The sequence below is a fragment of the Galeopterus variegatus genome, unplaced genomic scaffold (genome assembly GCF_000696425.1).
Source record: "Galeopterus variegatus unplaced genomic scaffold, G_variegatus-3.0.2 Scaffold2839, whole genome shotgun sequence".
In the NCBI taxonomy this organism is placed as follows: Eukaryota; Metazoa; Chordata; class Mammalia; order Dermoptera; family Cynocephalidae; genus Galeopterus; species Galeopterus variegatus.
In genome coordinates, this window is record NW_007728950.1 from 66,542 (window position 1) to 94,041 (window position 27,500).

Here is a 27,500-nt window from a genome sequence, read left to right on the forward strand (position 1 = left end):
CAATGAAATCTGACGTGGTCTCATGGTGCCTGGGACATACTGGCCTCCCGTAAGCATCCCGCATGCAGTTTCTGAAGTACAGAGCTCAGTGCCTGGGTTCAGAGAAAAGGGGCCACACACCCCCAATGTTGCATCAGTGACCAGACCACATGCTGAAGAAACACCCTGACTGGAGGGGGAAGTAGGGGGACAGACGATGGGGGAGACGGAAGACCCTCAGAAGCTGAATGCACATTTAACGTCCCGAACCAAGCGGGGAAACGTGGAGCAGAGGCTGCGAATCCCCTAAACTAACAGCATCCACAGGCTCAGGAATTCCAGCCGAGCCTACACGGACAAACACAATGAAAACTGCCCCAGACATGTCACAGCAAAGCTGCGAGAGCCAGGGACAGAGACACGATAAGTGCAGCCGAGAAGGCCACATGCGACCTGTGACTGGCTGGAGGAATAGCTCCCACCCCGGTGCTCAGAAACATTGCTCGAAATGGAGATAAAGACACTTTTAGACAAACAAAAACTGAGGGGATTTAAAAGAACAACTAAAGTAATAAAAGAACAGCTAAAGAGAGATCGCAGACGGAGGGAAAATAATCCCAGGCAGAAACACGAAGGGGCAGGAGAGACTCACGAGCGCGACAGGGGGCGTGTGCGGTGGGGGCGCGAGTGCCCACTGTGTGCGGCGGTGCCCAGCACCTCGCGGGGCCGAAGGCACGTGACGGATGAGACGAAAGGCGGCGGGCGCTGGGGCAGGGCGGGCTAGCAGCGTTTAAGACTCGTGGGCGAATTCGCAGGTCGAAGAGGATGGTGGGCCCTGGGCTAGCCACAAAGTCATGTGCAACCAGGTTAATAAAAAGGAAACATTAAATAATAATAGTGTATTAATCCAAAAAGAAGGCAAGAAGAGAAAAAAAGGAATGTAAGAATAAATGGCCCCAGTAGAAAAATACTAACTGTACAGTAGTCGTAGTCGACACAAGCCCAAATATATTTGTAATTACAACACGTGTAAATTGACCGAACACAGCAAATCGAAGACGAAGATTGTCAGACTGGATAAAAAGAAAAACAAAGTCCGGTTACATGCTGCTTAAAAGAGGCACACTTTACACATAAGAGCACAGAAACGTTGAAAGTAAAAGATGAGAAAAAGCCATGAGAACCATGAAAATACTAATCAGATGAAAGCCCACAGATGTTACAGCCAGATGCATCGCAAGGAATAGAGGGGGACATGTCACGAAGACACAGGGATCACTTCAGCAAACACCACAATCCACCCCATGGTGAAGCCTCAAAATACATGAGGCACAGGACAGAGGTACAGAAGCAGCGGTAGACACAGCCAGCGCTCAGGTGGGAAGCCCTAACTCGTTCTCTCAACCGCAGGTGGGACGAGCAGATGAAACCCCAGCAAGTCCGCAGACGCTCTGGACGCCCGTGGCCCACCTGCCACACACAGGACGTGGCTCCGCCATGACGGACACACACCTCTTCAAGTGTGCGGAGCACGGACCAACACCGGCCAGTGCTGGGCCCCGAGCTCGCCTCAGCAGATCCCTGGGACCGAGGTCCTTCAGAGTGCGTTTTCTAACCACGCAAAATTGAATGGGACTTGATAGCAAAACGACGTCTGTGAAAAACACAACGCCTTGAGATTGCACGGTACACGTACCACCCCCAGCTTTGTCAAAGAGCACAATGGGATTTAGAAAACACCTCAGACTGACTCAGAGAAGGAAAAGGCTACGTATCCAAACTTATGAGACTCGGCTAAGGCAGGGCTTAGAGCACAAAAGCAGCCCCGGACATGAGAAAGCCCAAAAAGCAGGGATATAAGCTTTGGTTTCGAGAAGCCCGACTACAGCAATAAATCACATGCAGGAGAAACGGAAGGGAACAAATAAATAAAACAGCAGAAACCATGATGTTAAAACAAACGTACAGCAGAGGAAAAAACAGAGGCAGACGCTGGTTCCAAAGAAAAGGTCAACAAAACTGATAAACCCCAGAAAGACTTGCTGAGAAAAAGAGAGAAAACACAGATTTCCAAAATCAGCAATAAGACACATCACCAGGACCCTACAGACATCTAAGCTAGTAAGGCAGCCCCGGACATGAGAAAGCCCAAAAAGCAGGGATATAAGCTTTGGTTTCGAGAAGCCCGACTACAGCAATAAATCACATGCAGGAGAAACGGAAGGGAACAAATAAATAAAACAGCAGAAACCATGATGTTAAAACAAACGTACAGCAGAGGAAAAAACAGAGGCAGACGCTGGTTCCAAAGAAAAGGTCAACAAAACTGATAAACCCCAGAAAGACTTGCTGAGAAAAAGAGAGAAAACACAGATTTCCAAAATCAGCAATAAGACACATCACCAGGACCCTACAGACATCTAAGCTAGTAAGGAAATGTTATTTACAGCCTCACTCCGCTACATTTGACAATTTGGATGAAAGGGAAAAATTCCTCAAAAAAACACAACTCACCAAAGCTGACAGAAGTACAGAAAATCTGAATAATTCAATATCTGTTCAAGAAATTGTATCTTTTATTTAAAACATTCCTATAAAGATAACCCAGATGCAATTATCTTGACCAGTAAATTCTTACAAACATTAAAGAGAGAAATAATCAAACTTTCAAAGTTCTTGCAACTCTTTTTTTAAGAGGCCAGATGAACCTGGATATCTGAAACCTGGCAAGGACATTACAAGACAGTAAAGTCTCTCTTGTCAACACGAACAGAAAACTCCTTCATGAAATATTAGCAAGTAAGATCCAGCAATATAAAATGCATGTGTCGAGATGAAGTGGGCACGTCCTGTGTGGTTTGATATTCAAAAGTCACTGCATTTTAACAGAAGGAGAAAAACCACCATAGCACCTTGATAGATGCAAAAAAAAAAAAAAAAAAGGGGGTCTCAAAATTCAACACTCAGTCATGATTTAAAAATTGAGATAGAAGGGAACTTCTTTAATCTGATGAAGAATATCTCTAAAACCTCATAGCAAGCATTACATTGTATGGTAAATAGTACAAAGTTTTCTGCAAGAGTGGAAATTACACAGGAATTCTGATTCTCAGCACCTCTGTTCGATATAGTACATTAAGACTAAAAAAGAAATACAACAAAGAAAGATGGGAAAGGAAAAAATAGAACTGATTATTCACCATCAACATGATTGTGTACCCAGAAAATCATGAAGAGTCGATAGATTAATATTAGAAGTAACATGCACAGTTAGCAAGGTCACTGCTAAAGGCTATTAGGTTGATTGTCGTATAATCCTGCTGACGATGCCAATTGTAGAGCTGGAGCTGGGTCTGGAGCTCCCAGACCCCTCAAGCTCATTCACAAACCCTTCGCATGCAGGTCTAGGAGCTGGGTAACTGGCAAAAAGGTCCCTGGAACCTTGGTTGAAGAAAGAATAGTCTTTATTCAGCACATACACTAAGAGTTAAGCGGTCCACTGGAGAAACTCAGAAACTCAACTGCTACCAGCAAAGTCCACTGAAAAAACGGAGCAGCTGCCAGCAGAGTAAACATGCTCTATTTTTAGATTGAGCTCTGCCAGCCAGCCTGCTTCACACACTGCAGAACACACAATAGCAATTAACTAAAAAGATACATGGGTGCACATGTGCACTAACTCCACCCACACACAACTGGTTTACAAGAAATGTCCAGGGAGCCTGACTAAATTATCCTATTTTCCCTACAGTTGATCTACAAACATTAATTGTATTTCTAGATGCCAGTTACAAACAAGTGGAAAATGAAAAATACTTGAATGATACCCTTTTCAGTAGCATCAAAAAAAAAAAAAAATCTAATACCTAGTGAAATATCTAACAAAAGATGTATAAGACCCTACACAGAAAACTATAAACCTCTTGTGGAGAACTTTAAAAGAAACTGGATAAATGGACCCCCATGTGGGTCAGAGGGCTCCGTGTGGCTCAGCGGCTGATTCTCTCTGTGGGCACAGGGTAAACTCAACCCTCTCTCCTTCAGCACCTGCCCTAGCTCTGCTCCCTGAATGAGCAGCCGGCATTGCTCCCTGCGAAGACGACCTGATCAGTGGTGCAGCATAAACACCTGGCAGGTGACCATGGAGCGTGTGGCTCTCATCAGCCCACATGCCCCTCCTGGGTCCCTGGGTCACACCAGTGCCTGCTCTGCTGGGCATGGAGCTCATTCCCAGGTGGTGAAAGGAGACAAAGGCACTAACCATAAAAGAAAGAAAATGACAAATTGGACTCCACTGAAATTAAGTACTTCTGTTCATCAAAAGGTGCCACCAGGAGTCAAAAGGCCGAGCGGGAGAAGATGCTCTCGGTGGCCACCGCTGACAAGCGTGTTTCCTGCATGTGTGAAGGGCATGTGTCCCTCCCAGTAAGAAAAAAGACAGATGCTGCAGTGGAACAGGCATGAGATTGGAATTTCTCAAAAGGAGATACTCAAGTGGCCAATAAACGTTTTTAATGTTGCTCAAGTTTATCAGTCATCAGGGAAATGCAGAAACTAAAACCACATCCACACACTACCAGACACCCACCAGAATGGCTGAAATTAGAAAGGAGGAAATTACCCAGTGGTGCTGAAGAGATGGGACAGCTGGGCGTCTCACACACATGGAGGGGTGGGGCTTAAGAGTGGCGCAATGACCCCCTCGGAAAGAGTTTGGCAGAATCTCCTACAGCTGAGTGTGTGAATCCCGCACCTGGCAGTCCCACGCTGGGTCTGTGTCCAACAGAAATGCTTCCCCCAGGCCCCCGGAGAACACAGACAGCATGTTAATTGCAGCAGCACTCGTGTGCCACAAAAGGGAAACCATACAGATGCCCACTGCCCACAGCACGGATTGAGAAGTTGTGGCACATGCATGCGTTGGAATCCTCTACGGTGGAGAGGAGCGTCCGCTGCCACGCGTACCAGCCCAGATGGAGCTCACAGCGCAGCATTGGACGAGCAGCTGGCACAGACAGGAAAGCCAGCCTGAGCTGCGAGAAGTCTGTCCTGTCTCCTTTCGGGGAGGAGGGTGGTGGCCAGTGGCGGCCTGTCTTCCGTGGCCATGTGGGTGTGGCCCGCTGTGAAAATCCATCCAGCTTTCTCTTTGTCTATTCTTCTTCAATAGTGAGTTTTCTAAAAACTACTTCATTTTTGCAAACCCAAAGCTCTGAGCATTCATGGCTCGACTGGGGAGGGCTGTGCAAGGAGCGTGGCACCTGCAACCTGCTGACCGCTTGTGAGGGGGTGTGTGGCTGCCTGCTGTTAGCAGTGAGGAGCCCGAACTGCACAGCGTCTGGTGTTAGTTAGAAGCTGTCAGTGCATGGGCTCCACCACGGAGAAGGCGACGGGGCCTGGGTGGACCAGGGCCACACTGAGCTCCCTGAGGCCTGGGGAAGACAGGACCTGCCCCAGGGAGTGTGGGGGAACAGCTGCATGCGTCTGTGCACACGCACTTCTTTATCTTTGCACACGTGTCTGTGTGTGTCTGCACGAGTGTGTGCATCTGTGCACATCTGTGTGAATGTGTGTCTCTGTGTGCACACGTCTGTGTGTATGAATGTTGTGTACAGATGTCTAATGTGTGTCTGCATGAGTGTGTTGTGTACAGATGTCTGTGTGTGTCTGCATGAGTGTGTGTGTCTGTGTGCACATCTGTGTGAATGTGTGTCTGTGCCTGCATGCATCTGTGTGACTGTGTGTGTCTAGGCCCATGAAGTGAAGAAGACGCAAGGGAAGGGGACCGGGGGAAAGACTGTGCTGGTGGACGAGGTGCTGGAGGTGTCCCCTATGTCATGTTGTTTCCGTGCACGTGCACTTCATGTCATGTAGATCAGGTTTCTGACATTAACACCTGGAGGGAACTTGAAACTTCATGTGCCTCTGCTGCTCCCTTGTGGCGGCTATGCATCACCACCAACAGGGGGTCCCCAGAGCCCACCTGCCCCCAGCCCTGGCTGGAAAGACACGAATACCCCGCCCAGGGATCAGCATGAAACCTCCTGCTGTGACATCTCGTGAAAAGCAATGAAAATAACACCTGTGACATCACTGGGTCCTAAATGTGCTTGTGATCCCTGTTTATCATGACACAGGCGTGGCAGAACCTCTGTGTCACGGAACAACACTTCGACCTCTTGAGTGAGATTCCACCTACATTTCGGCTCCTCTTTCTGCACCACTCTCGAGACAGGTGAAGCCTTTTTGCTCCTGTTGCTGTGCCTGCGCCATGCCCTAATGGAGGCACAGACCCAGCCTGGGGCTGCCCACTCAGCCCCTGCCCAGGGCAGCCATGGGATGTTATAAATGCCCTGGCCCGATGACGGCAGGAGAGGGGTAGTCCAGGGACACAGAACGTCCCCACTCCTGTTACTTCTGGGGACAGAATTGCTGATGATGGTCAGGCTGGTATGTTGGGGACAGGGGCACCTCCTGTGATCATCTCCAGCTCAGGAAATGATCCAGGCCTGGGTGGGCCTAGATGCCCAGACCTGAAGGTCCCCATTAAAGTGGAGCAGAAAGCTGAACAGCCTGTCCCGGGCTGCTCTATGGTCTCACCGAGCCCACCGAGCCTCTGGCAGTGACGGAAAAGCCAGACTGCCATGACAAGTGCCTGAAGCTGCCCAGCCTGTTCTAATCCCAAGCCTTGATGTGGCCACACACAGCCTGGGCTTCTGTGGGGAGTGACACCTGTGGGGGGGGTGGTGGCTGACACAAGTGGCCTCATCAGGCTTCTCTGATCCCATGAGCTGGGCTTTGAGCTGTCTCCACTGGGGACATGCTGGTGGCCCCCACCCAATATCCCAACAGGTCCCGTCTATACGGCGCTGCCTATGAGAAACCCAGGCTCCTTCCTGCAGCCAAAGGGAAGACACTGCAAGTGGGAGGTGAGTGATGGGGCCGGTGGGCACAAGAGAGGCAGAGACGGGCTGGTGGCCCAGGTCTGGTGCCCAGCACGCCCCAGGCCTCCCTGCAGATGTGGACCTTTTGCTTAGCAAGATAGAGACCCACCTGGAACCTCCTTCCTCATGGGCATGGCCGTCCCCAGGGGCCTGTTGAGCCCATGGCAGAAGAGGAAATGGGGCGCAGGCTGTTTCCCAGGTCCAGGAGGCAGTGGCTCGCCCCCATCCCCTGAGCTGTCTTCTCTCCACCGCGTTTGGCATATTTTCTGTTTTTCCTTTTTCCCTGTCCTTCCCAGGACCCCCTACATAGGGATGAGTGAGGGGCCAGTTCCTCCCCGTGCACTAGGCCAGGATCCAGGGGCTGTTTGCAGGGAAGGGGGGAGCAGCCCTGGGTAGAGAAGCCCCTCACCCACCACTTACTTTTTAAACTCCAGCACTGACCTCTCAGCCCTGCACAGGAGAGAACGGCTGTGTCTGTGTCTCCTGCAGGCCACTGCAAGGTGTCACGTGTGACTGTGAGCCCCACCGCCCTCTCAGACCTGTTGGCCAGCGCCCAGCAGTTCCGGGAGCAGACCCAGGCCAAGGTGTACAGCGAGGACATAGCCCTGAGCCCAGGCGTGGTGAGCCCCTGAGGCCCCGAACTGCGCTGGTAGGACCCAGCAGGGAGGCGGGTGGGGGCGGGATGCTGGGCCAGGACCTCCCCAGCTGGGTGAGGGGCACTGGCCATCCCCACACCAGGCACTCAGGCACTGCCGGACACCCAGGTCGGGCTCCATGTCTGATCCCACAATCAGACACCTGAGGGGGCTGACACCTCACCTTCGCAGAGCACAGGGTCACCTTGTGCAGCCTGCCCCTGCGGGTGGGACCCACTGTGATGCAAACAGAGGAAACAGGTGGGGGCTGGGGGTGTCAGGGTGGCCTCCGGAGGATCAGCCAGGAGAAGCCGGCGGGAGCGCTGCGCAGGGAAGGCAGGCGGGGCGCAGGGGGCCGAGCCGCGCCCCCCACCAGGCTGTTTCTAGAAGGGGAAGCCTCGGCCCTTTCCTTGAGGTCTTGCCCTGTCTTTGCTCTGAACTGGACAGGGGTTTGGGGGTCTTCTTGACACGTTCCGATTGCGGCTGTTGTTTGGGTTGACGTAGGAACTGGGCGGCGTGCACCTTCAGGAGAAGGAGGACTGTCTGCGGACCCTGAGCAGCGTCCTGAGGCCCCTGGAGGAGTACCTGAGGCCGCTGTCCCCACTGCTGCGCTGCCCCGAAGCCAGGTGCCTGCTGACGGCACTCGATCCCTGACAGCGCGTTAAGGGACTGGCCAGCTTCCCGGCTCACGGAGGGGGACGTCAGAGTGGCCTCAGGGCTGGTGCTGGCCGTGGAAGGCGAGGGAGGCCTGTCAGAGCCCCGGGCGACAGAAGTCAGCTCCTCCCAGAGACAGGCAGCCGCGTCTCCTTCCTACAAGTTCCTGGGCCAGCGCCAGCGCCGGCAGAGGCTGTGACGGGCAGACGGGGAGAGCTGATGGCAGCTCTGGGCCGCCAGTGGGGTGGGTGGAAAGTGCACGGTCGTCTTCCTCTGCTGTCACTCCAGCGTGGACTCGTCCCCTGCCATCGTGACGCTGCGTAGCAGGCCCAGCATGGTCCCTCTGTGCAGGGACTCCAGATGCGGCGGCTCCATCCTTCCGTCACTGGGAAGGAGCCCTCGTCCCTTTCATTTCAGATCTTTCCCACACTCATGACCCCTCTGCCCTTTGACCCCTGGTCCAGGTGTGGGCTGGGAGGGGTGGGCGCATCGAGGGTCCAGCCCCTTTGGCTGGTTTTTAGGAAGGAAGGCAGAAGTGATGGCAGGCGCTGCTCGTTAGACCCCCAGTAGGTCAGAGACGATCCGAATCCTCTGGGCTCCTGCGGCGGCAGCTGCCCGGCCCCTCCCCGCAGAGCACTCCCGCCAGCGGCCCGCGGTGCTCACTGCCGAGCGGCGAGCTTTGTGTTCTTAGTGGATGCTGTTTTCTTCTGTTTTTAAACCTGAATTCATACCTTTGACCTGCAGAGTGCAGATGCCCACAGTTGTTGTGGATTCGGGGAAACCAAAGGTCAAAGATAAGGAAAGGAAAATGTCCACACCACAAGGTGAGTGCAGCAGGACGGCCACCCCGAGTCCCCTGCTCTCTCGGCCTTATGGGCTTGCTGCCCTGCAGGACGCTGGGCTGGGATCCACCCTCCACCTGGGAGAGCCTGTGGGCAGAAGCCACGGCCTGTGTCCCAGTGAGCCCTGTGCAGGAGCCCAGCACCAGGCCCTGCCAGCCCTCCCGCTGAGGTCTCCCAGTGTGCTGGGCGCCCACAGGGTAGGTGGGAAGGCTCCGGAGCGTTCTGTGCACAGCCGCTGACCAGCGCAGTGGGTAGGGGCTTGGTGCAAAACCTCTCTGATAGCGCCATGAAACCCAGCAAACCTACCCTTCCGTGGTGACTGGTCAGTGCTCACCATGCCACCAGTTCATGCTCAAGAGTAATAGTGTTGTGATCTTGTGTGACATCAAACTGAGCTTCACCACCTGCATGTCCACATCCCAAATGAACATGCAGGAAAAACGGATGGAGAGGTCGTGCAATCAGATGGATTACAAGGTTTTTCTTGAAAAGATGCAAAGTCATCGTCAGCCCTGCCCTGGGAGCTGTGTCCTGAGGAATCCACTGGGAAAGACAGTACCCCACTGCCCCGTGTGTGGGGCTGTGCTGGCTCCGCCACCTTGTTTCCACCTTCAGTGCAGACCCTGTCGTCTTTTACTGGACTTGGGAAGAAATGTTTAAAGCGTGCTCACACATGCCCCAAGTCCCCACAACTAGAGAGGAGTATTGAGTATCTGTGAGGTCTCTTTTCATCTCCTGCACCTTTGATTTTATAAATCACTCTTTCTAAAGGTAGTTTCATTTGCTAAATTTTCATTTGTCTACTTTTCTATCTCCCACAAAGAATTATTGAGCAGAGGACAAAGGGGATGGTTAGTTACTTTGCCAAAAAGAGCTTTGCTTTCCAAACGCGCCCAACACTGAGCTGCCCGCAGCAACCCCAGACACTGACATTTAGAGCTAAAGTTCCCAAGTGCCTTCCAGTTCCACATCCATCAGAATGGAAGATCAAGGGTTTGGGGATCGTACGCACTCGTTAGGAGAACATGTTTCTCCTTTTACACTCCACTGGCAGCCAGAGTGTTCCTACCTGGGGCCACTTACATGAATGGAGACTCTGCCCTAAAAGTTCCCTGCATCAAGATAAGAAAGGTCGCCTCTCAGTTTAAGCAAACTTATTTTTGTTTTGTAAATAAAGTCAGTCCAGTTAAGGTGCCTTAGTGGCTTCACCCTTTAGTACCAGTTGGGTTTGTCAAAAAGAGCAGGTCACCCGGAGAAGCCCTTTCCCCTCTGCAGGGGCTCCCACCAGCAGCCAGGCCCACTTATGGAAAGTCTTTGGGAGGAAGGTTGTGCAGTCTTCACCCCGGTTAAAGGAGACACAGCATCACAGCCCTGCCTCAGGAATCAGACATCCGAGCTAGGGCTGGGCCCTGAGCCATGGACCTGGTGCCCACTACCGAGAGAGATGGGGGCTCTCTCCAGGTCCGAGCTGTGAGCTCAGCCATGCCATCAAAGCTAGTGTCCACACCCAAGGAGGTGCTGCATGCCCCCGGGGACCCACCTCTCTGAAAGCTGTGCTGAGCCAGACTTTTCCCCATGCCTCCATGCTGTGGCAGATGCTAGGGCCAGGCCAAACAAGGTCGGAGCTGGAACTGACTCAGCTCCACGCCTGGATCTGCCCTGTCCCTGCTCCTCCATCTCAGCCGCTGTTGTTTCAGCATCCACAGACCAGCCCGAGGCTGCAGATTACGTGATCCTGATTGTGGACAGGCATTTTCTGGAGCTGCCACTGGAAGGTCTCTCTGTGTTCAATGAAGGGACGGTTTCCTCGGTGTCACGAGAATTTTCTCTCCAAATATTGTGCAATCGCCTCCACAAAGAAGAAACAGGTAAGAGCTGCCCTTCGCCACATCAGTGTTTGATCCCTGCACCGGCCAGCCACTAGAATGTATAAATTTATAAAATGGAAATATTTAAATTACTTTTCAGATAAGAGACTGTTAACTCCTGTTGAAAACATAATCATCATATGTTGCAACATTTTTCTAAGCACTTATTCATTCAACAATACTTATAGAGTATAGATACTCAAAGATATTGTAGAATAGGTACTATGTGCCAGTATTCTGTTGGGTCCTAAATGTATAGTGAAGAACATAAACACTGTTCTCATTTCACAAATAAGGGGCCAGTAGTAACAATCAGCTGCATGATTTATCATGTAACTGGACGGTGAGGAACAAAGAGGGAGTGGACCATGGGGCTGGCATAGGCCTGGGGGGCTGCTGAGGACTTGGGATGAGTCTGTTGCTACTGGTCACTGGTCACACGGAAGTGCCCACTTGTGAGAGTCCTCCAAGCCACACACGTGTGGTACATGCAGTTTTCTGCATGTACGTTGTACTTCAATAAATGCAAAATTAGATTAACAATAAGTAGATTGGATTGTAGCTTCCAAGGTTTAGTAACAAGGACCAAATTTGTCCTTCCAACTGAAACTGAAAAAGCAAACAAAATACATGAAACAAGGGTTGTCAGGCATTGGACAGGAGGCAGTGCTGGCCAGTGCACGTCCTGCAGAGAGCTTCCAGGCCACAGCTCGAGCCCAGGGGTCTCCGTCAGTGAGGAAGGTGGAGCTGCAAGTCTGGGAATACTGAGGCAACTAGCATTTGCAGGGCAGGACTCTAGGGAGATGAGCACTGCACAGACAGGAACACTCCAGAAACCTGCCGTGGCTCCTCGTGAGCTGAGAATGGCCAGTGTCTGTGTGTGAGGAAACTGCCCAAGGTCGGGGCAGAGATAAACACTGCAAGTGGTCAAATCATGGGTAAACATTGAAAACCTTTTTCTCATTTAAAAAATCTCTTTAAAAACTTTTAAGCAAAAAGTTTAGAGCAAACAAAAATAATAACAATTGTGGGGTTTTATAGCCCATGATTGAAAATGTATGAGTACGAGAGAACACAGGCTGGGAGGGAGGACATGGAAGCAGAGTGTCATGACATTGTCATGCCGTCCATGAAGTGGAGTGACATTACCTGAGGGTGGACCGTGAGAATTCAATTAAAGATGTTAACTATAAACCCTCAAGCAACCACTAAAAGCAAAACTGGAACAAAAACAAACACAAATGGCTCACAGCTAATACATCAATGAATTAGATGAAATGGAATCATAATACATAGTTAATCCCCAAGAAAGACAGAAAAAAAGGAAAATGGAACAAAGAACAGGTAGGAAAAATTGAAAACAAATAGCAAGATGACATATTCCAACCCAGCCATGCCAATAATCACATTAAATGTAAATGGTCTAAATATCCCAGTTAAAGGGTACAGATCATCTGATTGAATAAAAACACAAGACCCAAAACTTTCTTTACCCAAGAAACCCAGTTTATGTAAAAAGGCAATGATGGATTAAAAAGAAGGATGTAAATATACATTCCATACTATCAAAAGAAAGCTGGCATGGCCAAATTAAGTCAGAAAAAGTAGATTTCACAGGTGAGAATGTGATCAGGGATATAGAGGGTCATTTCCTAATGATGAAGAGGTTAATTCATGAAGAGGACATAAAATCCTAAATGTTAATATGTCTATCAACATAACTGCTAAATACATAAAACAAAACTGATGGAACCGCAAGAAAAATCAGTAAATACTCAATGACAGCTGGAGAGCTCAGCGTCCCTCCCCAGTAGTGACAGAACAAATAGGCACAAAACCAGCAGAACACAGGAGACTTCAGCTTATCCACTGATCTCGCCCATTGACGTTTCATGAAATGCCACCCAGTGACAGAGTGCTCGTTGTTCTCTCAGGCACACGGACATTCGACAAGACAGACATTAGCTGGGCCGTAAAACCAGCCTCTAACATTTTAAAGGATTCAAACTATGCACGGTAACTTCTCTGACCACAATGGAGTTAAACTAGAAACTAATAACAGAAAAATCTCTGGAAAATCTTAAATAATGGGAACTAAATATACTTCTAAATAACCGACGGATAAAGGAAGAAATTAAAAGGGAAATTTAGAAGATATTTTGAACTAAATGAAAGTGAGAACGCAGCATATCGTTATTGGTGGGACGCCCCGATGCACTGGTTAGGGGGTTTCTGCCACGAAGAAAAAAGGCCTCGGAATCAATGGTCTCTATTTCTATCTTCAGAAATTAGAAAAAGAAGAGCAAATTAAACCCAAATAGCAGAATAAGCATCGGAAAAAACCAGAGTAGAAATCATTGAAATAGGAAATGGAGAAAGAACAGAGAGAACCAACAAAATCAAAAGCAAGTTCTTCGAGATGATCAGAAAAATTAACAAACCTGCAGTCAGACTGATGAGGAAGGAGAGAGAAGACAGGAATGATCCGTATCAGAAATGATGGCGGTGATGTCGCTACAGATTCAAGAGCTAAAGAGCAGATATCACTAATAATTTTGTGCTTATAAATTAAATTACTTAGATGAAAAGGACAAATTCCTTGGAAACACAAGCTACCAAAGCTCAGTCAAGAAGAAATAGATGACCTGGATAGGCCTGGATCTGTTAAAGGAACATAATTTCTAGTTTAAAATCTTCCCACAAGGAAACACCTCTACTCCCAAATGGCTTCTACACACATTCTTTTACAGAAATTGAAGAGGAAAGACTACGTCCCAACTCATTCCAGGAGGCCAGTGTTATCCTGATACCAAAACCGGGAAAACACATTATGAGACAAAAAAAAAAAAAATGCAGAACCAATATTCCTCATGAACATAGATGCAGGCGTTCTTAGCAAAATTCTAGTAAATAGAACAGAGCGATGAATTAAAAGGATAGTGTCGTGTCCACGTGTATTTTACTCCAGGAATACAAGGGCAGTTTAATATTCAAAATATCAACCAGTACAATTCACTGTATTAGACTAAAAGACGAGAACTATCTGACGATTCCAATACATGCAGAAAACACTTGACAAAATCCAGTGTCCATTGCTAGCTCATGAACTCCCAGCAAACCAGGAGGAAGGGAGGCTCCCCCGCCTGGTAGGGACACGTACAGGAGCCGACGCCTGCGTGGGGACTCTCCTCCAGGACAGCGGCGGGCAGGGGCGCCCCTGCTCTCCACGCCGGGTCAGCACTGCACGGGGGCTGCAGCAGCCGAGGAACGGTGAGCACAAGGACAAGACAGCACCGGACGGGAGAGTCGGGCGTAAGACCGTCTTAACCTGCAAATGGCATCGTCTACGCAGAAAATGTGCCTAAAAAGTAAAAAAAGCTGGTATAACTAATACGTGGGTTTAGCAAGGTTCTAGGATCCAAAACTCAATATTCAGAAATCTGTCGTATTCCTGTATGCTGCTAATGATCAGAAACTGACATTTCAAGCCGCACCATTTATAACAAGCTGGTATAACTAATACGTGGGTTTAGCAAGGTTCTAGGATCCAAAACTCAATATTCAGAAATCTATCGTATTCCTGTATGCTGCTAATGATCAGAAACTGACATTTCAAGCCGCACCATTTATAACAGCTTGGGAGCGGGCAGGGGACTGGAGTCGGTCAGAGGATACAGCACTTCAGTCCGCATGAGAAATAAGTTCGAGAGGTCTACTGTGCAACACGCTGACTGAGGTTAATAATAGCGTGTTCTCGAAAGTTGCTGGGACAGCAGATGTTAGGGGTCCTCACCACAAGGAAACGGTGGGTGTGTGGGGTGATGCGCATGTCTGGTTGGCTGAATCTGGCCATTCCACAGTGTATACATGTTTTGGAGCAGCATTTTGAGCATGATAAATATGTACAGTTTAGGTCTGTCAATTAAAAACATGAATAAATAAATAAATAGTAAAATAAATTTTAAAAAATAAAAAGATTGACTATACCAAGTGTTGGCAAGGATGTGGAGGGACGGGAGCTCTCCTACACTGTGGTGGGATCGATAAACGGCAGAGCCACCTCGAAAAGCGGTTAGACGTAGGCCGGCCGGACAACCCACCGGCTCTGTCCCAGCTCTTACCAACAGATGAGCAAGCACGTTCCACACCAGAGCTTGCACAGCATCTGACGGACATTCCAGCGCCTGTCAGATGGATAAGCAAATCCCAGCATGCCATGGAGTAGGACTCAGCAATAGACAGCAATGAACTACTGGTACGCGCAACAGCATGCATGGGTCACAGAAGAGTTGTGCCGGTGGAAGAAGTCAGATTTAAAAGAGAGTACCCAGTGAATGATCCACTTTACAGAATTTTAGAAAATACAGACTAACCTGTAGTTCAGAAAACAGAGGTAGCTTCCTGGGGCCGGGGCTGCGGGAGATGAAGAGGAGGTTACAGGAGCGTTTGAGTCAGCTCTCGGCGCTGGGTCCGTGCACAATCTTGACTGTGATTCACGGGTGTGCACGTATGTCAAACCCTATTGAACTGCACACTTCAGACAGACCTAGTTTATTGTCGTCAATTATACCTTAACAAAGCTAAATGTAGACTATTTCCTGTGCAGTGCTCTGAGACCCTTCCTGTGTCCCAAAGTCCTCATTCAGTCTCCCGTACTCACTAATGCTTTTTATGAGTGGAATCTTACAGAAAATACAGAAGAAGCAAAATTTGTATCAGGGTCACCAGAGCTAGGGGGAGGGGACGCACACGGGAAGCTGTCCCTGAGGAAGGCCGAGTCTGTGGAACAGCAGCCCCGACAGCTGCAATATTCCGGGGAGGACTTTGGACCTCGAGGGGTGTGGAGCAGCTCTTGCAGCCCCCAGTCTCCTTCTGAATCTGGTTCACTGGATCCACATCCACCCCCTGGCCAGCTCCCTCGCGGTCAGCCCCTTCCAGGACCTCGACTGGGCCTCTGGGAGCACCCCGCCTTGTCCCTCACGGCTCTCCCTGGGACAAGCAATACATGGAGTCCCCAGGATGGGGAGGGGGGCAGCGCCTGCCCGCAGAGGGGCAGGGCTGGGGAGCCGTGGGCGCAGACGCTAGGCTAGCGGAGGTTTCCAAAGCCCTATCTCTAGAAAAATGCCTGAAGCATAAATGTGTGACAGTGACCCCCAGGTGAGGAAGCAGCACTGCCATCCACCCAGTAGTTGCCCTCTGCCCCCAGGCCAGCCCGCCCCCTCGGAGCCCCCTCTGTCCTGGCTTTGCGGGAAAGCTGCTCTCGCCCCTGATGCCTTTCCCGGGATCCGCACCCTGCGGGAGGTGGCCCTGACTCACCCACCCTGCTGCCGACGGCGCTGCAGCCGCCTTCTCGGAGTGGTCCAGTGCGGCCCCTCTCCCACTTGCACCCCGCCTGCCGGGGAGCTGAGCCCTTGCCCATCCTCACATATGGAGCCCGTGTTCTAGTGTCTTCCAATTTTTTCTTCCTTCTTTTTTAAGAGACGGTTCTCACGGTGCTGCCCAGGCCCGAGTGGAGTGGGGGGGCTGTTCACGGGCGCAGTCCCATGGCAGACCAGCTCGGATCACACCGACCAGCTGTGTTTCCAACCCGTGCCGGTTCACACCGCCTTAGGCAACCCGGGGTCCCCGCTCCTGGGAGGTCACCATACTGATGCTGAACTCAGTGCGGACACCCAAGTCCCACAGCTTGATGTAATCCTGCACGTCCTTCTTTTGTAGCATGTGCTTTTGGGGGTCATGTCCAAAAATTACTGTCAAAATCCACGTCGAGGAGCTTTTTTCATTTTTCCTTCTAGGAGTTTCATGGTTTCAGGTCTTATGTTTAAGTCTTTAATCCATTTTGAGTTGGTTTTTGCGTGTGGTGTACAACAAAGGTCCAACTTCATTCTTATTGAAGAGACTGTCCTTTCCCCGTTGTGTCCTCATCACAGATCTTTAGTTGTAAGTGTGTGGGTTTATTTCTGGGCTCTCTGCTCTGTTCTGCTCCTCTGTCTGTCTGTGTCTATGCAAGTACCATGCTGCTTTGGTTACTGTAGCTTTGTAGCATAGTTTGAGGTCAGGTGGTGCGATGCCTCCTGATTTGCTCTTTTTGCTCTGGATTGATTTGGCTGTTTGGGGTCTTTGACGGTTCCATAAGGATTTTAGGATTGTCTTTCTACTTCTGTGAAAAATGCCACTGGAATTTTTTTTTTTAACTTATAAAGAAGATGAAATTTATTGCTTACTAGGTTTCAGGTGCTGAAAGTCCAAAGTCCAGGGAACACATCTGGTGAGGGTCTTGGTACTGGCAATGTGACCCAGGGGTCTCCCATGGCAGAAAACGGTGGAACAGAGAGAGAGGACTTCTCATGTGCTCTTCTTTGAAAGCCCTTAGAACCACACCCCTGACCACCATGACCAATCCATTCACCGTGGCAGGGTCCTGCAGTCCTGTCACCTCTCCAAGGCCCCACCTTCAATTATCACAATAGGATTTCCCACCCTCTTAATACTGTCCCAGTGGGGATCAAGCTTCTACTAGATGAAACCTGGGGGACACAGTCCATACCAACTGCCTGTGAATTTAAGGCTTGAGAAGAAGAAAGTAGAATTAATAAAATCCATTAAGGGTTTTAGTTTTGTTTTATTATTTTTTTTATTATACACACGTGTGGGTACAGTGTTGATTTTCAGCAGTTGTGTACAGTGTGTGGTGGTCAGATCGGGACACTTAGCTCAGTCTTCATCACAACACGCGGCCGTTGTTTGTGCCTGTCGACTGGTCCCTCGTTGGCCCCTCTCCCCGCTGCCCTCCCCTCGTGCCTCAGTTTCCTAACTGCATTCGGTGTGTGGATCATGCTGGATAATACCAGCATTTTGAAGATACTAATTCTTCCAGTCCGTGAACACAGGACGTCTTTCTGCTTATTTGTGTCCTCTTCAGTTTTTCTATCAGTGTCTCATAGTTTTCAGTGCACGGGTTTTTCACCTCCTTGGTTAAATTTATTCCTAAATATTTTGTTTGTTCTGATGTTGTTATAAATGGGATTTTTAAAAAATTTCTTTTTCAGATGGTTCATTGTTAGTATATAGAAACGCAACTGACTTTTTGTGTTTATTGTGTACTTTACTGAATTTGTTTATTATTTCTAGCTGTTTTGGTGGAGTCTCCATGCTGAACGGGGGCGGTGAGGGTGCAGCCTTGACTCGCTCCGAGCTTAGATGGAGGCCCCTCTGTTTCTCCCCAGAGTGCGATGTGAGCTGTGGGCTTGTCATTTGGGGTCTTTTAAAGACAGTGAAGATATTCTCATGACATCTTCTCAGTACCTCTCATTTTTGTCTTTCTCACTTTTATCTAATCTTCATCTGAGATTGGTTTTTGTGTAGCGTGACATGGACTTTGCTTTTGCACACGGTCCGTGCGCCATTTACAGAACGACCTGCCCTCTCCACAGCTGTACGTTGCCGACGCTGTCGTGACGGGGGTCAGAGGCGAGTGGTGTCCGGGCTGGACGCCCTGATCAGCAGAGCACGCACCAGGGTCCTGCGCACCCGGACCCCTGCAGCCGGCGAGCACGCTGCCGTGCATGACAGAGGGGCTTTGCGGATGTGATTAAGGATCCTGCAGTGGGGGGATTATCTTGGGTTATCTGAGTGGCCCATGTGATGACAAAAGTCCTGATGTGGGGGGAGCAGGAAGGGCACAGGAAGAGGGGCTGGAAGACGCTGCACTGCCGACTTTGAGGATGAGGGACAAGGCCATGTGGCTCAGGAATGTGGTGCCTGAGAAGGTGGAAAAGGCAAGAAACTATCCTCCCTAGAGATCCTGAAGGGAGCGGCCCTGCTGACCCCTCGGTCCTGACCCAGGGGGCCCCGCGTCGGACCTCTGACCTCCAGAGCCGTAGGACAGAAGGATTCTGAGATGGGTGGAGGGCCGGAGGGGGTTGGGGAGTGGCAGGTCAGATAAAGGGCACAAAGAAAAATCACCATTTGCAATAATGAATATGCTAATAATAAATGATAAAAATGTTTTTTAAAAAAGAAAATTTGTATTGCTTTAAGCCCCTGTATTTGGCAACATGTTAACAGCAGCAACGAGAAGCAAACAGAAACCCTCCCCACAGGGTAGCGAAAGTGCCAGCTCATCGATTTAAGTCTTTTCAAATGTGCTTCCGAGCGGTCACAGGGACATGCTGCAGACCCAGAGGGCACAAGTGTCCTCAGAGCCCCAAACTGCCGAGTCCAGGGCACCGCTTGAGCATGAGGTAGTCACGTGTAAAGCTTCAAGGGTGACGACCAAAAAACAGAGTCGCTGTGCAAGTTCCAACCAAAGAGCAGGAAGAGCAGACGAGGAAAGCAGACGCGCGTGTCACCTCGTCACGCTAGGAAACGCGATGGCGAGAAGCAGAGAAGCACGTGGGGACACGCAGGATGAGCAACACTCAGAGAGCGACGTTGACCAAAAAACAGAGTCGCTGTGCAAGTTCCAACCAAAGAGCAGGAAGAGCAGACGAGGAAAGCAGACGCGCGTGTCACCTCGTCATGCTAGGAAACGCAATGGCGAGAAGCAGAGAAGCACGTGGGGACACGCAGGATGAGCAACACTCAGAGAGCGACGTGACGGAAGCTGGCCTGTCCCTACCAAAAACAGAAAAGCTACATCAGCCTCCCCTGCCAATCAAAAGACGTTAGACTAAAGGATGTCAATCCCGTGCTGTTCACAAGAAGCACACGACAGCAGGGACCCGTGGCTAGAGAGCAGAAGAACGGGACAGGAATGAGCAGGAATCAAAGCAGAGCGCTCTGTCCCCGTCAGGTGAACGGGCCCGGAAACCACAGGCCTCAAGTATATGAGGCAAAAGGTGATGAAAACCGCAGGGTGTGACTGTCGGATCTGTCCAGACTCTGGGAGAGCTCGGCACAGCCGGACGACTGGGAGGTCAGACAGACAGAAAGAGCAGAAATAGGGAGGACTCTGGACGACACGACTGTATTACTCCGTTTCTGTCACTTAGAACACTTGGAACTGGGTAATTTGTAAGAAAATGAAGCTTATTGCCAAGTTTCAGAGCCTGGGAAGTCCAAAGTGCGGGGAACACAGCTGGTGAGGGTCTTGGTGGTGGTGACAGTGACCCAGGGGCCTCACATGGCAGCCACTTAGAACACTTGGAACTGGGTAATTTGTAAGAAAATGAAGCTTATTGCCAAGTTTCAGAGCCTGGGAAGTCCAAAGTGCAGGGAACACAGCTGGTGAGGGTCTTGGTGGTGGTGACAGTGACCCAGGGGCCTCACATGGCAGAAATGGTGGAGCAGAGAGAGAGCGAACCTCTCACGTGCTCGTCTTTGAAAGCCCTCAGAACCGCGCCCCTGACCCCATTATTAACCCAGTCACTACTGCTCAGTCCTGCAATCCAAGCACCTCTTCAAGGCCCCAGTTTTCAACTATCATAATAGGATTTCCCACCTTCTTTACACTGTCACAGTGCGGACTAAGTGGGGGGGACATTCAACCTAAGGCAACAATTAACGATCTTGGCTTAATGGAAACTCTGTGCCTACAAATTCATGTTCTTTTCAAGTACACATGGAACCGTCACAACGTTGAAAAGCAAGTCCTGCCAAGTCTCAGCAACGCGGCAAAGAGCCCATCCGAGGCCCCATCTGAGGCCGCGGTGTGACCAGGGCAGAGATCAGGTACCAGAAGATGCACTTTTTACACCCCACACATCCGAAAACTAAAGAGCACGCGTCTAAACATCTTACGGGAACCAGAAGACATGAAATGACCACGAAAAGTAAAAAATTAGTGGGATATTACTAGAGCCGAACTTAGAAGAATATTTTAGCGTTAATTGTTTATATTAGAAAATGAAAGGAGTTGGAAGTGTCGGCCTACGGAAGGAAATGAGGCAAGGCGTATAAAACAACCAGTTGACGTGGGCCGAAGTCGAGGACCGCAGCGCGGGGACACAAGCCCACCCTGCCTCGGATGTGTGCTCCACGCGGCGGCCGCGGCGGCCAACGAACTTCCAAAGGAGTCAGGAGGACCTTAGAGGGGCAGCTCCGAGTCGTCTGAAGCCCACGTTGGCTCACTAAAGTGGCACGAGCTGCTGACCGGCGATGCAGTGCTCGTCGCGTCATAAACCCAGAAACACTGCGACAAAGAAGAGTGAGGGTCACTTTGCCCCGTTAGTGGTAACATTCGGGTAATCTGCACCCACACGTGTGCCAGGTAACCCGGAAAGCGCTACCAGAGTGTGCTCTGTAGCAGTCACCCGGGACACGAGCAAGGGGACATGATGACAGCTGCCTGCCGCATCTCTCCGAGCCTCACACGTTTAGCAGATTTTGCATAACTCAGATTGCTCTGAGCTACTTTTCTTCCTCAGAAATGTATAAAACTAAGTACCTAATTTAAAAGCGTAGGGCTAGAAACAGAATAATCCCCCAAAGCAGAGGGGGGACATAATAAGGACGCGAGCGGACGTCATAAACTAGAAGACAGAGATGCAAGTAAGACAGGGGGGACCGACGGGGACAAAGTGGGAAACACTCATCAAACAGGCGTGTTTTGTGAGGATGATCAAGGAAAAAACAAGCGAGACACAGATGAGCAACGTGGGAATGAAAAGAGACACGGACTCTGAAGATGCGTCGGAGACTTGAAAGGTGACGAGAGTCGTGAGCAACTGCCCCCGTGTGTGCTTAAGAAACGCGAGCAAAACAGACAAAGTACCAGAAGGAAAAACCACAGACTCAAGAAGGAAAGGAACACAAGTCGTGGAACCCATTTTAGGAAAAAGAAAAGCAATAGGTTAAACCTCCCCAAAGAACGCGCCACTTGTACCGTTTTCCACTGAATTTTACCAAATTTTCAAGAAATGGATGATGTCAACCTTATGTCATCTCCACAAGGACAGAAAAAAAGGACGCTCCGCCCACCCTTCAGTAGGACAGTCTGGCCCCAAACTGCTCAAGAACAGCACGAGAAAGAGACAAAAAGTCAGCCTTCCGTCCCCGGGTTCCCGCTACAGCGGCCACGGGTGACAGACGGGGCCCAGCTTGGAGCAGCCCCTCAGCGCACGGCAAGAGCACGGACGGCACGTGCATGTGCCTGGTGGGCCAGTGGACGAGTCCTCCGCTACAGCCACCTGTCGGGCCCGAGCGAGCCCCTCCGTCATGGGCGCCCCGGGGCATCCTCCCTACGGCCAGGACGGGCAGACGGAAGAGAAGGAAAGGCTCGAGGGAGGCCAGGAAGAGAGGAAGACGCTGTCACCGTCCGCAGGCACGCGGCCGTCTGCACAGAACCAGAGAGCCAGCAGGCCACCAGGGAAGTCCAGTGCAGAAGGGAGAGGGTGTAAATCCTGCACACGGGCACTGGAGCTGGCGGGGCCAGCCGTGGCAGGCACACTGGTGAGTGCCCAGCGTGGCGTGTGAGCGGGCAGCGGTGGCCTGGGAGCCTTGGGGAGCTGGTCCTTTCCTGAGGACCTTTCCCAGCCCTGTGGGCTTTTACGTTTGAGAAGTTATTGTCGTTTTACTGTTACAAAAATTAAAAGCAGCTCTTCTCACGACTTATTTTTTAAATTGGGGTGAAATTCACATAGCCTAAAATTCACACCTGAAGCGAACGATTCCGCGCCAGTGCCTGCGCCGTGCGGAGCGGCCAGCGGCGCCACCAACGCCCGGGACTCCAGCACCTCTTTCTGTTGTCCTCGACAGACGGCGGCGCAAGAAAGGAGGGCAAAGGCAGTGATCTCAGAAAGAGAAGTCCAGCAAAGAAGGGCAAGAAGGTGGGTCGGGGCGCGGGCTCCCTGCCGGCCGTGGGCGCATGGATCGGGCCTGGTGGACACCCCCGACTCTGGCAGGACGGGGGTCCGGCCTGGGCCCAGGCAGGGCACATCCCCAGCGAGCTGTCCTGTGTCTGCTGTGCAGGGCGGCACCCCCCGGATGGTCCCCCCAGACTGCATCATCGTGGACTCCGACAACTTCAAGTGTATCCTTTGATGGCCCTGGTGGCCCCAAGACCCCTCAGCCCTGTGCCCTTGTTTTCCCTTGACCAAGACCCAGTTGTCGTGGACCCCTACGCGGAGGCACGGGGCGGGGGTGAGTGCTTCACGCGCTGCCCCCTCATCCCGCAGCCCTCAGCTCGCCCAGGGCTGCTTCCAGTACTTTTGATCTTTGGGGTTTTTTCCTTTTGCTAAACGGTTTTAACAACCTCTCCACAGGGGGCTGGGGGGACCCACACTCTCACCTGCATTAGATGTTGACCCAGTGCGAGGGCTGGGTGGGGGGCCGGCTGGGTGGGGGGCCGGGGACCTCAAGCCCTCAGGGCTCCCGCGACAGAGCGCCCTCTCCTCTCCGGCAAATCTCCTTGCAGAGATGCTGGCTCCTGTCTCCATAACCCGGCAAATTTTGGAAAGATTCCGAGACTCGTTCACTTCGCGCTGGGTGGGGCATCTGGGAAGCAAGAACTTCCTCAGGTTCGGGTTTCGGTTTTCAGGTCTCAGGGACCAGCGGGGTGGCCAGACCCTCTTCCTCCATCCCTCCCACTCCCCGCTCCCCCAGTTTATCCTGTAAATCCCCCCAGCCCAGCCCAGTCCTCGCAGAGACCGGGCGGGGGTCACTCCTGTTAAGCTACTTTACAGATGGGAACCTGGGGCCCCCAGGGTCATGCAAGGCCGAGCAGCAGGGTCTGTCCCTTAACCCCCAGCGCTGCGGCCTCTCCCAGCCCCACTCCAGGTTCTGCCCTCCAGTGACCTCGCGGTTCCATGGGTCTGAGCCCCCTGAGCCCCATACAGCCACACCCAGGAGCGGCAGGAGGGAGCACCACAGGGGTGGGGGGAGGCAGGAGAGCAGGGCCCTGGTCTGGCCACAGTCCCCATTTGGGGGTGCTGCGGGTGCCTTGGGAACCTCAGCTGTTTGGCCATCAGGGAGGCCCCTTCTAGCACTTCCCAGAGCCAGCACCTCCCGAGAGATGGGCTTTATTCCAGGACAGGGTCCATTCCCAGGATGAGTCCCTGGGAACTGCATCCACCAGTCACTTCCCTCCCTTTGCAGTCAGGCCGAGTGGGAGCAGGTCCTGGGCAGCTGCAGTGGCTTCTTCTTCTACGGCATGGAGGGCTTCCTGTCACATGTGCTAGTGGAGAGATTGGTCGCCATGAACCTGCAAGGTGAGACTCTCTGCCAGGACCTGTGGGGGCGAGGCGAATCCGCAGGGGACAGGGCAGGCCCATCGTCCTCTGAAGAAGGGGCCAGAGGGCCCGGGATGTTTTAGGAAGGCACAGGCCCACCCTCCCCACCACCACCACTGGCCCTCCGGCCCTCTCTGGTACAGTCCGTCCTCCTGGCTGCACACAGGCTTCCTCTGTATGGTCTGCACAGGCTCAGTAGCCATGGGCCTCTGACCCTCACACCCACAGCTGCCAACCTGGGAGGGTGTCTGTGACCCCCAGGACACCCTGTGTGATGGCCTGGCCTGCCCCCGTGACCTCCTCCTGACAGGGATGCTGGGTGGCCGGCCACCGTGCACAGTGACTGGGGCCTTTTCAGGGGCCCTAGGAGACGTCCCCTTCACCTCTCACAAGGTGCAGTGGCCCCTGTGGTGGCAGCACAAGTGGGCTGAGGGTGCCCAAGCCCAGCACTGTCACCTGGTGCCCAGGCCTGCTTTCCAGGCCCCCTGGCTCCAGGGCCTGCCGGGGCAGATGAGGGTGGGGCCAGGTAGGCCCCTCCCCACTCTGTCAGCATGTCACTTGGAAGCCGACTCCTCATCTGGGTGGAGGTGGAACCAGGGCGTCTTTGAAGGCTTACTTCCTAGCACAGTGGTGAGTCAAGCAGAGGAGATCCGTACATTCACAGGCTGCACGCAGAGTGGAGCCTTGCCAGCGTGCCCAGGCTTTGTCCCTGCATGGCCAGACATTGTACCTGTGGGCACAGCCCCCAAAGTCCACTCTTTGCCAGGCCAGGAGGGGGTAGGCAGGGTCCCCTCTGCTCCTGAGGGGCTCCCTGCAGACCACACAGCAGGGTTGCCTTTTGGACACTGGCACCTGTTTTAGTAGGCACACTCAGCCAGGGTGACTAATTTGTGCCTGTGTGCCTGGGACTGTCACACCCCAGGAACCTCCAGCATCCCCTGCAACCACCAGCCCTCTACCAGAGCACGCAAGGAAGCAACACTCCTCCAGCTGGCCTGCCCCCCCGTGCCCAGCTCAGCCGTGACCCCTGGCGTGGCAGGTGTAGGTAAAGCTGGGCGTTGGTGCAGCCTCGAACACCATCAGTGTGGAATGCCGGAAGCTTCCAGGAGTGATGGGGGAGCTGAGACCTCCCTGCTGAGCAGGGAGCCGCAGGAAGCCCCGGAGTAGGCTTTCTGCCACGTCCCATTGTCCGGCCCAGTCATTCTGAGGAGGCTGTGAAAGGTGTGGGGCTCCGGAAGCAAAAAGTGTCCACATGTCCATGTGTGGCCACTGGGTCTCTAAAGGCCAAGCCTCGGGCTGATTGGCCAGCATCTCTATGATCCACCCAGTTCTGGGGCACAGGGCCCTGGGCACAGGCCCATCGGGCCACTCAGCTGCTGAGCCAGCCTTCTGTGTCCTGCAGAGTGCCAGATGATGGTCCTGCTGGACCGGACGCAGTCCTTGGAGAGCATGCGGCGGCAGATGGCTGTCTCAGAGAATAAGAGGTGCCTGACACCCCCTCTGCACCAACAGGAGCTGACAGCTTGGGGCCCCTGATGGGCAGGGGCAGACTTGGGGAGGGGCAACACATGAGTGATGGGTGTCCCTACACCCCCGGCAGGAAGAGCTCCACAAGGGAGCAGGGACTTGTGCTCTGAGGTCCCATGGTCTTCCCAGATTTCCCTCCCTGGCAGAGGCCCTGGGGGCATGTGGAGGAGGCGGTGCCTAGTCAGCAAGGACCAGGCAGGGAGGGCAGGCACAGCCCAGCAGCTCAGGTGGGGAGACAGAGGGGCAGCTGCTTGGGAGGCCACCCTAGCATCAGAGCTGCCTGTCACACACCATCTGGGCCCGTGTGTGCTGCTGGGGAGCAGGGCCTTTACCCTCTCAGTGCGGGCTTCCACTGCTGTGTCCAGCCCATGCTTCTTGTTAAGTGGGCACTTAACTGTGGTGGGAAGAATTATTTCAAGAACTGTAAGAGCTGTCAGTCCAACGGTTGGCACAATTTGGGCTGTGGATGGGAGTGGGCTCGGGCCAGGCCCCTTGGCACCAGCCCATGGAAGCGCGGTCCTGCAGCACATCCCAGCTATCCTTGGAGGAGCCCATTGAGACTGCCATCCTTCTGAGCCTGGTGGGCGTCAGGAGCATCGTGGCAAACCAGTGGCCAACACTGCTGCGGGACAACGCGCTGCGGGCCAGCCTCCTCTGGGACAGTGAGTGGGCACTGCACACCTTGCCTGTCCTGCAGCCCCTCAGAGCCACCTCCCGGAAGCCTTCCAAGGTGTCCACGGCCCATCTGAGGGGATGTTTCTTCCCTAGATCTGCTGACCTTTGGCAAGTCAATTGGGAAAGTGGTCCATCTCCTTCAGAAGATGGAAGGCACTGAGATGCTTAACCAAGGTAAGGTAGAGGCCATCCATCTTCATCGTGTGTCCTGCAGTGACCAACACCCTGCACCCACTCAGCCCCACAGGGACAGGGTGGGGATACCAGGACACTAAATCAGAGTCAGAAAGGGGAGAGTGTGTACTTGTTCAAAAGCAACCGCTGTTTCTGCACAGCCTCGCAGGTGAGCACATGCTGGTGGGGACCATCCGCCAGCATGGCCTTCTGCAAACAATGTCTTACAGTGAGATCCTGCACCAGAAATCCTTGGAGAAAGCGTATCTGTCACCAGAACTATTTGTTTCTCTTTAAACAAGTCCACTCACACAAGTTAAAGCTCAGTACGCTCGCTGGGAACAGATAGAAAAATCCCAGTGGCACCTGTGACCAACCCCTCTTCCCAGAGCAAGGATGTGTGGGTGTTGGCCACCTAGGCTGGGTGAGAAGCAGGCCATGGCATGCCAGCTGGGTGGCCCTGAACGTGGCCAGCAACCATTAGCCAAGAGAAGGAGCCCTACACTGAGGGCTGTATCCCTTTAGAATCAAATAACAATTATCCAGTCTGTCGTCCTTGAGTTCCCAGCACTCTGTCAGTCTCACAATCTCACAGGTGTAAAGTCTGCGCAAGGGGCACACAGCATGATCCATTCTCAAATACAACCAGGATGGACCCCAACCACTCACCCTTCAGAGCCAACAGAACCCTAGTGCCAAACTGTGATATCAGGTCCAACAGAAGACCTGCAGACACATTTCACATGGGGATGCCACGCTGGAAAACACTGAATAAAACATCAGTTAGTAGTATTTTGTGATGCATTAAAGGAATAATCTACAATAACTAAATAAGATTCAGCCCAGGATGATTGAAAATCATGAAATCCTCAATATACACAACCCAAATGGAGTTTAACATTCAAAAATCACACTATGCCCAGTGCCTGCAGTGTGGTTGCCAAAAAAAAATGTTTGTTGAATGAGTGAATTAATGAGTGAATTATTAAGTGAAGAGGTGAATGAATGAGTGAGTGAGTGAGCGAGGGAGGGAGTG

At 52.0% G+C, this 27,500-nt stretch overlaps 1 protein-coding gene across 1 annotated transcript in view; it reads left to right on the plus strand.

The window, feature by feature from the left end:
* Window positions 1–27,500, plus strand: part of CFAP46 (cilia and flagella associated protein 46) — a gene marked incomplete at its 5' end in the record, with an annotated part of 94,385 nt that overhangs the window by 64,163 nt on the left and 2,722 nt on the right. Inside the window, 14 exons of the mRNA XM_008583148.1 lie at window positions 6,114–6,211; window positions 6,829–6,905; window positions 7,410–7,540; window positions 8,060–8,181; window positions 8,954–9,033; window positions 10,749–10,919; window positions 22,617–22,687; window positions 22,830–22,890; window positions 22,965–23,000; window positions 23,275–23,377; window positions 23,955–24,067; window positions 25,491–25,572; window positions 26,141–26,277; window positions 26,384–26,464. Of these exons, the coding sequence (XP_008581370.1) occupies window positions 6,114–6,211; window positions 6,829–6,905; window positions 7,410–7,540; window positions 8,060–8,181; window positions 8,954–9,033; window positions 10,749–10,919; window positions 22,617–22,687; window positions 22,830–22,890; window positions 22,965–23,000; window positions 23,275–23,377; window positions 23,955–24,067; window positions 25,491–25,572; window positions 26,141–26,277; window positions 26,384–26,464 (1,363 nt within the window). The remainder of the gene's footprint in view (window positions 1–6,113; window positions 6,212–6,828; window positions 6,906–7,409; window positions 7,541–8,059; window positions 8,182–8,953; window positions 9,034–10,748; window positions 10,920–22,616; window positions 22,688–22,829; window positions 22,891–22,964; window positions 23,001–23,274; window positions 23,378–23,954; window positions 24,068–25,490; window positions 25,573–26,140; window positions 26,278–26,383; window positions 26,465–27,500) is intronic.